We start from the raw sequence: 14,701 nt of genomic DNA on the forward strand, positions 1-14,701 counted from the left end.
AAACGTTTCGTCTTCGGGAGTGAAGAAAATTTTCCAGTTGCTCGCCCAGTTGCGAGAGCCACACCATCTGCCCGCGGTATGGAACAATTGAGTTACAGAATACGCTTTTCACAGGATTTCATTTTTAGTGGGTATGTAATGTCTGTAGCATCAATGGATCACGCCATTTTTTCTTCTCTGTTTTTATTTTTTATTTTTTGTCATTAGTCTTTGCGCTATCACCGAGGCTGCTGCTGTCATTTGAATGAATTCCCGTAGAGGAGCAAGTATATTAATGATGTTACCGTTGCACTGGGTCTTGGGAACCGAATAACCCAATGCCTTCCTTCTCTTCTCACACCCTTTTGCTCCTTTTGTTGGTGCTTACCACTTGCGTTCCTTCACACAATAACAGTATTCAGCGGAGTTTCATTTTCCTTCACAACAGTTAATGGTTCCTTGTTGATTTCTCCCTTACATAACATCATCTTTCTCGCTACCCAACTTATACACGGGAAACTTTTGCTCGCCACAACACTTTTTCAGGCATAATGAGACAGCGTGACATGAAAGAAAAAAAAAGATGGACCCTGTAGCCACAAAAGAGTAACGAAGCTTTGTTGCAGTCACATGTCGCTGTGAGAGATGACCGAAACATAATGTTGAAACAACAAAAGGAAAAGCGAAGAAAAGTAGCAACGCGATTAACATCACAAGCTAAAAGGAGGGGGGAAATGGCACAGGTGGAGAATATAACACGCCGTAAAGTTTCAGCATGTTGGTATAGCCAGGATGGAAAGTGGCAGAACGATTATGCAACGGGGGAAACCCCATCTACAATATTTCACTCCCCATCCCCATGGTTTATTTCGAATACGGGCAACCCCATTCACAAAAACAGGACTTGTACCACCCCTACGCACCCCTCCCCGGTATGTATTCTTTTCAGTTACTGAACTTCCCATCAAGGCCTATTCCGGGCTGTTTGCACCGCCACCAGAAACTCTTCCAGCAACATCTTGTGGCTCATCTGACCAGTGCCCATCATTGGATTCTCACACCAACACGCAACTACGTTACTTTTTGGTGAAGATATCACGTAACATAATCCACTCATGTGCAGCAGGCGGCATTTGCCTCCCATCATTGGATTATCCGGCAAGTAGCGATAAGTGGAGCTCGTCAGTGTGTCAAGTAATCGTGCCCGGAAATGAGGTCCCTCTTCCTCATTTTGTGCAAGCACCGTATAACAGGGAATCATCTCATCTTGTTTTGCACTACACTCATACGTCGGCAACAGGACGCAACGAAGGTGGTACGGTGGGGCATTGGCGCTTACAGCACTGACCCAATTGAGGAGAACGGGTTGTGTACACACCATCCACGACACCCTTAGAAGATAGTGGCAGCGACGATTGTATTCCCTGGGTAGTGACACATTGATAGAAATTTGACGGTTAGGGGGCGGTTCCTCCAGGCACCTTGTTCGACCCGTTCTACGATCCATCGCGCGGCAATGTCCAAGTGAGAGTTGCTTTTCGTCAACAAGAACAACACAATTAACCGTCGGTTCCTCATTTGAAGAATCGCCAACAGGGATACCAGTCGAGAGTTCTTCAACGTTCTCTGCCCAGGTAACCGGGGTGCGCACACGGAGGCTCGAATTGAGACTTTTTTCCATAAACCCCAAAAAATCTTGGTAGGAGACGCACGCGTTGTCAAGCGATTCTGGAATAATTGCCAAGCACATCTCGTTCTCGGGAAAGGTCAGCGTTAATGAACGCGGAATGAAGGTATCGGATCTACCACGGTCATGTATGTATGAGTCAAGGGCATCCCACTGAAAGGCAGCCTCTTCACTAATTTGCATCTCCAGATTCACCCTCCTGGCACTAAAACTCATGTTCAGGTAATTTAGCAACAAAAACTTGTGCTCGACCTTTTGCATCTTGGGCAAACTTGTGTATACACTTCGGTGCAATAGTCTCGTGATGTGAATGCTCTGACCCGTTTCATCAATTTTCAGCTCGTGAATCTGATAACCGATTGACGTGACGACACGTGCATGGGGAATCACGTCTTCACGTGGCCACTGAATCTCCGCCACTGACGGCAGGGACAGCACGATTTGATGCCGATGTTGTAAACGCTGAAGAACATATTCCAAACTTTGCATTGTATCACGCATTGGGATAGAGTATTGGTGAATCGGTTTGTCGAAGAAGCTGTCTCGTGGGTAAGCAGGTTTCGCGCCGAAAAGGGGCAATATTCTACAGTGACACAACGCCGACCAGTGCGAACGCTGTGCGGCAGCTGCGCCTGCATCGTTTGAGTACGAACTAGACAACTCTGGATGAGCGAATTTCCAGCGTCTTCTCAAGATCGTTTCGGTGCTGGCACCGTGCGCAGCAATTGACGCCTCGTCTGTGCGTACAGAGGTGCAGTATGGATTAATAGGTTTCATAGCGAACATCACGCCATTCTTCAACTGTACATGCGCAACCGGTGCCGTTACCGCCCCAGATCTCTGGTCATGTGCATTATGACCACGAGCCTCACAGGAACTAATGCTTCCAGCTGATGAAGGCAGAGGCATGGTATCGACATGAGGAAAGGAAGTCGTGAATGGCAAAAAGAAATCGTCCCTATACTTCAGCACCACCCTCTCGTCTGCTATGAATGCCACGTTATTTTTTCGGGTGGGGAGGAGAAGTGTTTGACCATCAGCAACAATAACGCTAAGGTCACGGTTAAAGATATTTGCCGCGCAAAACTTAGGATCAATGTTTTTACGTTCCTCACACGTGAAATGATCCATCTTATCTGAGAACGAATCCATGAACCACGTCCAAGTGTTAGCATCATTGATGATGCACGGGTTCCAAGCACGCCCTGAATGAGTAACCGGGTTCAGATCGAGCCTGAGAACCATATTACCACTTTGAACATCAAAGTCAACAATATTTCTCCCGCACGGAACAATACTGGGGGCGTCGATGGGTGTCCCCACCCGTCCTATACGGCTGACCTGGCAGCAGTCACCTATCCCTTTTAAAATAAACTCACACACCGTATCCCAATTCCCCTGTCCTTTTCCCTCCAAGCAAACATTTACAAGGCGATACCACCTTGCACAAACAAACGGTTGGTGCGCTAATTGCTTTCTTGATCCGATTTGTGGGTAACCAAGTGACCCCCAAACATCCCCACCCGGTAAAGCTGGGCTGAGTTCCATCAGTGAGCGAAAAGCAGCTTCTCTCAACTCCCTACCTTCACTCAAGGCATCTGCAGATACATCTTTTGTTTGACAGGGATCTGCGGATGCCTCTCTTGAATTTCTCTGAACTTGCGTCGTCCGTGGAACATCTTCACCTAAACCCGTTGGGGTGCCCGATAGTGGAGCGGAGGATTTTACCTTTTGAGAGTCCTCACTCTCAGAAGGGGCTTCCGATTTAGCAACCGAAGGGCCGGAGGTTCGTGGCTGAATAACAGGCAATAACAAAACTCCACGGGGTTGCATGGGGGGAATAGCCAATCCGGGCGATAGAGGCGCAACTTCCCCGGCACATCGATGCATATCAATTTGTTTCCAGTGCTTCTGAAACCACTCCTCTCGTGTAAATAGCTCAGAGGACGGAACATTGCCACCAGTGAAGTCCGATGGCAGTTGGTAAAAGTAGCATCGAGCCCATTCAGCCTCTATATAAAGACGGTGGCAAGGCTGCTCAGCACCAAAGTGAGAAAAGCTAGGATTTTCATCATCATTAACACACTCCAGTAATGGTGCAGAGTGGAGCGGTGGGCGACCCATACAAATAATGTTTACCTTCTCCATACCAACTTTTAGCAGCCGGATGCATATTGCTTGGACAAGATCATTGGTGACTTGAAATATGCCCTTCCCAGCGGAAACCACGCTAATCATTAGCCCAGTGTTCTTGTTACTCCGAAGCTCTTTGGTTTCATCTAGTAAAACTCCGATGGTTTCAACAGTGCAGGAATTTTTCGATGGAACGAAAAGGTCCCTGGCGGTTAAATTTTCAATCGTTTTTGAAGAGGAAGAGGAAGTGCAACTACCAGCAACGGCGCTGTTGCAGTAAACAACAGAGGTTACCCCACCTGCGCGAAGCTCTTCCTTTACCTCACCCAATACACGTCGCAAAAACTCCTCACACTGAAGGTTGATATCCTCCGTTATCATTGGGGACCGGCAGTCATCAGGCACGTGCATTACATGAACGACGTCCACACAACCCCTAATAGCATACTTAGGGTGCAGTCTCCCGGCCATTACAATACGGAGATGTGGTGAGGCTTTATGCTTAGAAAGTTGTTGGGTTAAGTATTCGCCGAGAAAGTTTTTGACTGCCCAATCAAGCTGAATACACCCATCAGAGGTGAGATTCCACATCTCAGCTGATATTTCGAGTATAATGTAATGGACCGCCGAGAGTGAAAGAAAGTTCACCACCGTGCCTTTCGTTACAAGTCCGCAACGCACAGAACGATACCCCTTTGACTGCTCCTCCACCTTTCCCTCTTGACGATGATGTTGCGCCGCACCATTGTGCTCAAATCCATTCGATAATAAGCCTGTGCGAGGGGCTGGAGGCGCCTGCGGCACGCCACCACCACTATTGCCATGCGGTGCAGGATTATTTTCCCTTTTCCTCAGCATTTCGTTAACCTTCAAACAAAAACCTAAAAGGTTAATCTCCTCTCCTTCGTAAACAATGTTATCCCGCAAAGCCTCAGCAATAAGAAACATATCCGCACGCGAAATCTGTTGACGCTCAAAGGACAGTTCGACGTGCGAGAGACCGAAGCGCTCACACACCTCATCGTAAGAAGGTATAACACGCGCTACCGCCTTGCCATTGGCGATATTGTTGATGAACTTGCTCTTGTTAGCCAACGAGTAGAGTACGCTTATTGCCCCATTCGAATGAGGAGCGTCTTTTTCGCCAAAACAATATGCCCGACACACCCAACTTTCGTGACTGACGCATGGTGTGGCAGTGGCCGAGTCCCATCCCAGTGACTGAGCATCCGTGTGAGTTGTTCCTCTTCCGGTTGCTATTGCAATCGGATCCGATGAGGGGAAAACACCCGAGCGGGCAGCACCACCGTCAAAACGTAACGGTAGTTGTGACCCTGTAGAAAAAAGAGTCCCAGCATTCGAGGTGCCACCGACGCCGCCCACGGAGGGAGCTATTGATTGGCCTTGTGAACATGATGACCCACAAAAGCTGTTATTTCTGTAACCCTCCCCGCAGCCGTCCCCGCTGTCGTGGGATGGGATGAATAGTTCGATTATGGCTTCAGTGAATGGTTCGCCGGGTGCGGGCATCGGAAGTCCATAGTTTTTGGGGTAGTACAAGAAAGGTACTGTAGAAGTGCTCTCCGCATGGCTTCGGAAGACAATCGTCGTAAGGATATTGCTCTGTCCATCAGTAGTTTGTTTTTCTACCTGTCGACGCCTCCTGCGTAACGGTACACCTTCCGTCTGACAGTGAGTGGCCATTGGACCTCCAACCGTTGTTGTTAAGGTACTCAAGCCTTCTTTGCGTATTGATTCCACACGTGTAGTGTAGAAACCAAGACTAAAACACAACGAACTTCTAACGACAGTGACGTCACCGCCGCGACACAGTCCTCACACCTTCCCCTTTCGCTTCAACTGTACTATCGAGAAACAAAGATACGCGACAAAGGGGGGCATGGTTGCCTGTGTGAAACAGCTTGAGAAGGTACAACACACTAATAAACATAGTTGAAGTACCAACGAACTTGAAGCAGAGAAGTGCAGAGGGGTAAAACGCCCACCCCGCAGAGGGTTCCCTACCACCCTCTACACGCCGGCAACACGAGCCACGCAAACACAACGAAACTAAATGATTTAAAATACATCACAAATGAAGGTTATACCTTTCACCTACCCGTATGCGCCTCTTTTTTTTTTTTTTTATTGCGTTGCACAGCACCATTGTCATCCGCATACGGCTTCCACTCTGTCCTTACAACGCACCGACTACCAAAAATTGGAGGGTAAAACTGTGAACGTAAAACAGAAGGTACATGAAATACTGGAATAACTAACTCCTACGGATAGAAGGGGAAAACACAAATAAATTACCTTCGTCTTTCAAACACTGCCAGAGCAGTCGGTGTTGATAAAAAGAGAAACACGGCAACACACATGTCGAAACCAAACAAGATTTTTTTTTTGAAGAACCCCTCTCATTGCGTCCATCAAAAGAGGGATCAACACCGGACTCACTGCAACTCCTAAGCAAGCCACTTTAGAAACAAGCCCACACTCACTCATGCCTGTCGGCGACTTATCCTTTTCACCATGACGCGCACAACGGCGACTTCAAAACTAGCATCTGAACGCGGAGTACCGCAAGGCGATTGAAACGGATGAAATCTCATGTAAAATAGATTCCTACATACCATACTTTAACTGGACTAGGTGTTCAAATATATGTATATAGTACATGCCTCAACACTAAGAACAAGAGTCACCTAGAACGTACAAAACTAGGTATAGCAGATGCTGCTGAGCTTTCTCAACTCAATGTTATATTAATGCCGCGCAACATTCGTACGACCCTTTGTTTAACTTTTTCATTGGGGTGACCGCTCAGTCGCCCTCGCATTTCATTCACTAGTGACTGTAAATAGCTGTCACCAGCCTGATCACGCAGCAATTCGCCATGATCACTGCAACTGCCGCTGCTGAGAACATCTTCCCCAGAAACCACCCCACGCTGAGACAAGACTAAAATACGTATTTTCAGTGCCATGGGAACCAGCAGAGGTGGCAATTCCCCACAGTCAAGCGTTCGCAGCAATTCCGTTCCTCTTCTTTCATACGTCCCTCTACTGCCTGTACCTTGAGGAACAGGAGCCTGTCTCCGACGCTTGCCTCCTAATCGCAGGCACGCACTGTCCACAGATCCCAACGCAGTGATGCATCGGTACTCCGCGTGCCGCTCCAGTTGCTCGACATGGTGAATCGCTGCCTCCGCTTCCCCAAGTGCCATAAAATAGTATGCATAGCATAACTCAGTAACACAGCGGAACATCCAGTATCCCCGGCGTTCCTCCGTGGATGAACAAATGAGCTCTTTTCGCCGTAAGACTACGTCCAAGAGGGTAAGGAAACACCTGATGCGCTGCTTGTTACTAAGGAAGGCATCAAATGTAGGAGGAGCAGCCGGCACATTACCTGACGACTCCGCCTGAGCTACGCCGGATGCATAGTAGAACAAGAAAGATGTATCATCATCGACGTCTGGAGCCTGAGAAGGCGACCAGCCACCATCCACCACTGGAGCTCCTGACGCCACCCCAAAGGTACAGCGGTCCCACCGTGGGATCTGCACACGACCACCACCTGGCAGAGTCCACCTCCTAAAAGTCGTCTTTAGCCCATCCCTCAGCTTGTTAAATACCCGGTGCATATCTTGAAACCAACTCGAGACGGTCCCCATAACATCCGTTCCAGGAATCGCGGCCTCATTCCTGTCATCGCCTGTGCGTTGGCTCGTTGAATCACCGCGTTCCTCCCTTTGTCCTGGACCACCGCCGACAACTGGCAACTCCTCAACTAACGTCCCTTCATCTGCAGCTCTAATATGGCTAATGTGTCGCTCAGTGGCAGGAGTGAGGATAGAAGTGCCAATAACAAGAAATGGATCGTCCTCTCCATTCCCGCTAGCAGAACTAACACCGCTGTCACTTCCCACATGCCTATCAATACTGTCGCCAAGGTTGCTCGTATCCTCCGGTAGAGACATACGGGCAGACGAGAGAGCTGTGGCATCATCAGTGATCATGTCGTCAACATCAACATCACCATCATCTTCGGCCCCCTCAACGACCATGCCGCGTATCCCACTAAAAGCATCAGATTCGGCGGTAGTTGAACTCATCGCACCGTTCGCAAGGAATAAAGGCGGCACAGTACCTATCCCACCAACAACCCGACGGGAGCCAAACACCCAAGTGGCCACTAACTGCCTTGTCAAAAGAATCAAGTCGGTGAGGGACATATGTAGAGCTCTCTCTGCAGCAGCGAACTGCTCCAGTGACGCTTCAACATGCGACCGCGAGAAATTCACGTGCCATATGCGATCCTGTGACTGATATTGCCCTACTTCCTCGTTGGACTCGTCTTCGTAATGAGAGTCAAAATCGTCAACGCTGCCTCCACCATCGTCGTCACTGTCATCACTTACCGTCGTGTTCAGTTCCACCCGCACATCAGTTCGGTCCTCGGTATCTGGTGTGCGGGTTACCAAATTGTCACCAAGGGAGAGAATTTCGGAGAGTCGATCGCCACGAGTGGAGGGGATTTCGCCAAGCAAAATTCGTCGTACAGTGTCTACCACCCCAACGACAGATCTTGAGAAAGTGTCTTCCACCTCCTCACGGTGTTCTATTGACTGAGAAACCCTGCCGTTGAGGGGGCCCAGTACCTTAATAGTATCGTCAATCCCAGACGTCAACAGCCGACCGGTGCGATGGCTGTACAACACAACGTTGACAATGCTAGCATCCCCAGGTGTTGTATGAATAAGTTTCCCATCACTGGTTCGCCAAAAGAACACATTGCCGCTGTCACAACCCGAACAGACAATGCTGTCATCCTCCATGAAGGTAACGTCCTTGAACATAGTTTGTACATTCCTTCGCCCCGACATTTTCACAGCCCCATCCGCCGTGGCAACAGTCAGTTTATCAACCGCTCCCATATCCAAAACCGATGAAAAACCAGTACACGTTGCGTTCCTTGACGCACTCGTCGACACAGATCTGGAGTACAGGGTTTCCAACCAAGGAACAACGTAGACATGCTCTTCACGGTAGTTAACAGCAAGAGAAGTACCGTTCGCACTAAAAGAAAGTCCGCTTACGCCATTTGACCGACGAACACAAGGTATGGTGATGGCAGCAAAGGCACCAAGCGAGCACATACGCACATCGTGTAAGTACACCGCCTCAGTATTGGTGCCTGAAGCCAAAAGAAACGGCCAACGATCGTGCACTGCCAATGTACGCACCTCCCCTACACTTGGCAGACATGGGTTTCCGTCGGTCGTTCTTTCGCTTTCCAAGCGACGGGTGCGGGTGTCAATTCGGGATATGAACCCATTGAGGTAACCAACGTACGCCGTGTCAGGCCACCACGGAGAAACAGCAATGGAAGAAGCTACTTGGGAATGCCGGCATTTGTAGAACGACTCACCCACTTCTAAATCGGTTACCAACGTACGGCCATCACGTGCACACGACACAACATGGTGATCATTGCCTGGAACAAAAACGGCATGGAATATGTTGGAACTATGCCGGGTACGGTATCGCTGCTTTATTTGCCATTCAAATGTGTCGTACAAACAAAAAGCAAGATCGTCAGACCCCGATAGCAACAACTCACCACTCGCGTTCATCGAAAGAGAATTCACGCAACCATTATGCCCCTCTAACTCACGCCTGAGCCCAAATGAGCGTACAAAACTTTCGCTTGGGGTTTGGACGCCCTCGGATGCGATAGGGTTGGCTGAATGCTCCATTTCCTCCGGGTTTGCGAACGGATCGCAATGGGATTCCCTTGTCCCATCCAAATGAGTAACGGATTCCATACAACCCCGTAAATTATGCGGCAATTCTTGCTGGTACGCTTCCGCCCTCTGCGTGTGGACCAGAGATCGCAGCGAACCTGTGGAGAACCCCAGCGGCTGCATCCGCCACGCTAAGCGAACGTCATGGCAATAAAGAGGGAGCTGGTCCCTTTTAGTCTGTTTAAATCTCTCGCACTGCATCCGATGTCAAAGCCCAAACACAGGCACTGGCCAATCCTGTTTCAGGCTAATATGTGCTATCGAGCAATAATAGTGAAAATTTAGTGCGATTGCCCACACCCTCAAAGTATATATATATATATATATATAATGGTATGTGTGAATGTATGACGTACAAAGTATTGGTTCCCCCTCACTATGTCCACTGGTCGCCTCTGATTACTGTAGAGCCTTTCCTTGCCCAACCACAAATCCCAATGGATTGCAATTACTTTGTCTTTTTTCTTATTTTTTTTTTTTGCCTTCGCTTAGTTTGCCCTTAAGCTGTTTGCACGGGTGGTAAACAAACCGATACCGAAGGTCCCTCCAGAGGGCGAAATAGTGCGCAAGGAAAAGAAATATCAAAAACACAAACGAAACCGCGCAAAAAGCACGCATGCGTTACACGCACACACACAACCACAATTACACGATAGCGTAAACATAAACAGGATGTGTACAAGACCTCAGCAGAATGCATTCACTACAGGTATCCAATGACCAACAGCGAATTTCGCCCCTCACCCAACATAATCCTACTGAGGACACAAAACGATATAAACTTCCGAAAATAAAAAAGTACGCCACCAACCAGAAGCATGTGATAGCAAAATTCAGCAGACTCATTTTTCGCAAGATAGTAAGTATAAAGTGACTAAACTATGTAACAATAAAAAAAAAACAAAATCATTAGTTGCCTAACAGAGTGCTCCTCCAAACACATTCGTAACCTCCTATCTCCCTCCTTTTCTTAATGTAACGAAGGCAGTGTGAGCGCATACACTAGTGTTCGGGGGAAAACATTGGCTGTGACTAAGTGCTTCTTCAAGATTCGCGCCCCCGTAACCAATATGGCAGACAAGCCACATGAGCAACGGAGTATTTATTCAACCCTGAGGCTCGCCACTTTATTTCTTTCTCATATACTTCACCAACGGTCACCCCGCACACGGACGCATGCATGTTCGCTACCCCAAGTAGTGATGGCTCAAATTCCCTTTCCACTTCCCCGATTCTGAGTGCTGCAGAAACTACTGGATCGACCTGTAAAAAGCAAATCATCCATCAATGTGCAGATCACTAATAACAAAACAAACCTCGTAAAGTCACCCTTTTCCCTTCCCTTGACCCACACACCCCCAATTGGTGTGTGAAGAGCAGACATGCACATTTCCATCTGTGCAGCATGTATTCTCAGGGAGGAAAAAAAAGAAAATAAAAAGTACGCCTTCACCAATGGTAAGTTTCCTGCAAATAACTTAACCTCCAACTACACGCTCACAGCGCTGCTGTCACTTGCCGCAACATCACTTCTGGTTTTCTTTTCCCTCGCACTCACTTCGGTGGCCTCAAGCTGAAGCAGTACTTCTATACTGTCAGTGATGTCCTCCAACACTTCCACTCTCACGTCCTCACGGGTACGGAATGTAAGTAATGTATCCTTTCCACCAATTTTACGGCGCTGGCGCACCCACTGATATTGTGTGATGGACATGGCCAGGTTCAGTGCTATAATCACCAGAAGTATGTATACGACAGTCACAGTATTCGCAAGGAAGGTCGCTAGAGAAAACGAAGAACCCCCGGCGGAAGCAATTGCGGGAACGAGGGCGTCACCGAACATCATGAAGTAAAGTGTCATGAAAGAGTAGTTCACATCGGTGAAGCGACCGTCACTATGTGGTCCAAAGACCATGCAGTAAAACAAAACAAAACCAATGAACATTGGCAGAATACTCAACATACCAAGAAACAGCTTCGAGATGAGACGAAGCATCGCCTGTACATTGAAGTACATTTCGGGGAAATACCGCGATTGCGAAAGAAGATTCACACAAACGAAGAAGGCAGCCACCCCTAATGTCATGTTTTCCACCGCATCAAAAAAACAAGACAACTGTACGCCAAACAGCCTCACAGAAAATAAGGAAACGTATAGCAAAATGAGAAGGTCGGCGACCAGACCAACAAAATGCCATCCATCGCCTCCCTTCTCCTGCAAACGGTGATGCCACTGCTCGTACATATTCATGAAACCAACTGGCCCGGAGTCACGGGCCCCTGGTCGAGACGTTCTGTGCATTATCCACTGATCAGCGTGATGTCGCACCCACCGTTTCAAGCTCTTCACAATAAGCATAGTGACACCACGATCACTGTCTGCCCCATCAATTTCACTCGGAGATGATTCAACATCAGTTCCCTCCGAGTGACATTTCCTGCCTGAACCAATACCTTCTCTGGCCCTAGGAAGTGAATAACCACCTTCACGACTCTTTTCGGCAGCCGCTTCACGTCGAAAAGAAATCGCGGACTTAAGTGCACGGAACCTGATCGCCATATCCAAAAGAGCAAGCAGAAACATTACTGGAGTGAGGAGAAATCGCGGATGAATACGAGGTTGCATATGTTTTGCAGTTGATATAATATTGTATGTGGTCTCAACATAGCCGCCACGGTGGAAGAAGAATTTGACTTCGATCGTCCACTGGTATATAATCATACTAAAACCACTGGTAGATCGAGAACCGTCGGTCAGCTTGGCGATTACTTGTGGGAGTGTCCCACGCAAACGTATACTACGCACATTATCCGTCAATGAAAAGAAAAAAACATCCGCATTAGTGGCCGCGTCGCCCTTAATTTGTCTCCTACAGGGGCTGTAGTATTTCCCAGAGAGGGTACTGAGCCTCGGTGCGCATGCGGTATTTATTCGAATATTGGGTGGGGAATTTAAAACATTACCTGAAGACGTTTCCGCACGCGAGTACCGACTGCTATACTCTTCCTCGCCGTCATTTGTTTTGCTACTTCCATTAATCCAATCCCTATATTCACTGGCAAACGGTCCTAGAGGATCTTCCTCGGTCAATGTCACTGAAAATATTTTTGTATCGGAAGGTCCGATATGCTCTCGTGAACCAAAGACAAACAATTCCACGTCCATCTTCACGGGTGTCACCGCATTAATTGTGACGGTTTCCGCTTCGCTAGTATCAGCAAGATTATTCATTTCCTTAGTAAGTATTCTATCCATCTCTTCAACACGCTGAGGTGTCTCCCCGTGCAAAATGTATCGAAGGAATTCCGTTCCCTTACCCGTAGCAGCACTCATGTAATAATGATACTTCAGTTCCGCCTCTGCTGCAGCAGCCAACTCGTAAAATGCCGCGACAAAGTCTTCAATTCTCGAGAAAAGGTCCTTGCGGTTATGGACGAAAACGGTGGGGAGACGCACAATATCTCCGCTCTCCTTACCAAGATAATCGTCAGCCAAAAAATGCCCAAGAACTGCTTTGCGTTTCACATAACTCGTTGTGTAGGAAGGCACGTGATATGCTAACGAAAGTACAAGAATACCGACTAGCATAAGCCAACTTACAATAAACCTGTGCGGAAGTGGCCGACCCATGAAGAGAAGGTCGGTGGTGGCGGAATCGATGCTCGCTGAATGCTCACGTCGCACGCCGTCCCTTCCATTCATACGCTCCTCCGCTCCTTTAGAATCACGCCTTGTGTGAAGTAATGGCCGACACATGGCGTCAGATCCTGATGTTGAGTCCACGCCATCAGACCGACTCCATGCGCTTACCGAAGACCCAAACATAAACACTTCGTTTCGCGCAGCGAATCATGGAAAGAAAGAGAACAATTAGGTGTGAGGAAATGTAAAATTAAGTCGAATGTGTGCTATTAGAGAAAGAGAAAATGACAACAGCAGTGGATATAGTCAAAGCTCCATTGATCCGTAACAATAATACCAAGAATAGATTTACCTATTCAAATATGTCTATATAAATATACACCTTGTTAGATATATATATATGTTTGCGCACATGCAAAAACACAAGAGTCATCCGCAACCGGAATCAAGTTACATGTGAGAATCTTCACAAATCTCCGCATGAGGTGTTGTCTTGTGTGCCTCCACACCGCCACCCCGACGCTTTCGAAAACTGTCGCCGCAATTTCCACAACCTTTCACTTTTCTTAACGCGCATGTGATTCCTTCATAGAAGGGAATGAAGGGGAGGGAAAAGAGCAGCAACATCAAAAAAGGAGGAAAAAAAAAGCAAAAGTAAAAGCAAAACAAAAAATAAATTAGCGGCAGTAGAAGGAAAAATATAATGGTACGGATGTAAGGAAAGTCACCGAAACCACGCACAGCAACGACAGCTTGGAACACAAAAATAAGTGCTCGGCAACTGCTGATATTGCTGGACAAAGCACATATTCAACACAACACAACACAACACAACGCAACGACGCTCCTCCTACTGTAACCAAATGCTACACAGCAAATGCATTAAGTAACAGAGAGATTGAAAGAAAGAGTAGGAGCGTTTAAAGAAAAAAAAGGAGGAGACGAGAAAGAGTGTGCACAAAGTTTAAGGAGGTCAGCTGGTCCCACAGAAGGTAAATTGTGTTTGTGTGTCAAGGGGGAAAAAAAAATGAGGGACAATGAACGATGCGTTAATTACGATATGGTGAGACTTCGTCCACTCGAGGGATTTCGTGTGAAAAGAAAAATGTACCGCTACATTTTGCGACTCCCGTGAGAATATCAACGCAACGCACTAACGAGCGAAGGCACATGCAACCACAACAAATAAAGTTCATTCCCACAGAATTGATACAAGCAGCCCATTCCAATTTCCTTTCAAAAAAAAAAATTAAAAAGAAATTTCGGCCGTCATTTCCAACCCGCAAACACTGTCTCCCCACTGGGCTCCCTCTTCTCTTCTATCCTTTCTTTTTTTTTCTTTTCCTTTTTTTTTGATCAGATTACTTCCTTCTTAAACGCCACTAACCCGCACCCCTCCGCTCAGACCAGCCCAACCCGGCTGGTGTCTGTTCGCCGTCTCCACTCG

At 47.6% G+C, this 14,701-nt stretch overlaps 3 protein-coding genes across 3 annotated transcripts; all 3 read right to left on the bottom strand.

The window, feature by feature from the left end:
- Positions 1–943: 943 nt before the first annotated feature.
- TbgDal_VIII450 (hypothetical protein, conserved) lies at positions 944–5,503 on the bottom strand (the record flags this gene model as incomplete). Its single annotated transcript, XM_011777067.1, has 1 exon — positions 944–5,503. One exon carries the CDS (start codon positions 5,501–5,503, stop codon positions 944–946), a length of 4,560 nt encoding a protein of 1,519 aa, XP_011775369.1.
- Positions 5,504–6,551: 1,048 nt separating this feature from the next.
- On the bottom strand, positions 6,552–9,812 carry TbgDal_VIII460 (hypothetical protein, conserved; the record flags this gene model as incomplete). The annotated part of the gene is made up of 1 exon (XM_011777068.1): positions 6,552–9,812. One exon carries the CDS (start codon positions 9,810–9,812, stop codon positions 6,552–6,554), a length of 3,261 nt encoding a protein of 1,086 aa, XP_011775370.1.
- Positions 9,813–11,100: 1,288 nt separating this feature from the next.
- Positions 11,101–13,437, bottom strand: TbgDal_VIII470 (hypothetical protein, conserved; the record flags this gene model as incomplete). The annotated part of the gene is made up of 1 exon (XM_011777069.1): positions 11,101–13,437. The coding sequence occupies one exon, from the start codon at positions 13,435–13,437 to the stop codon at positions 11,101–11,103; it is 2,337 nt and encodes a 778-aa protein (XP_011775371.1).
- Between the last annotated feature and the right edge of the window lie 1,264 nt (positions 13,438–14,701).

Source organism: Trypanosoma brucei, chromosome 8, assembly GCF_000210295.1.
Source record: "Trypanosoma brucei gambiense DAL972 chromosome 8, complete sequence".
Lineage (NCBI taxonomy): Eukaryota > Euglenozoa > Kinetoplastea > Trypanosomatida > Trypanosomatidae > Trypanosoma > Trypanosoma brucei.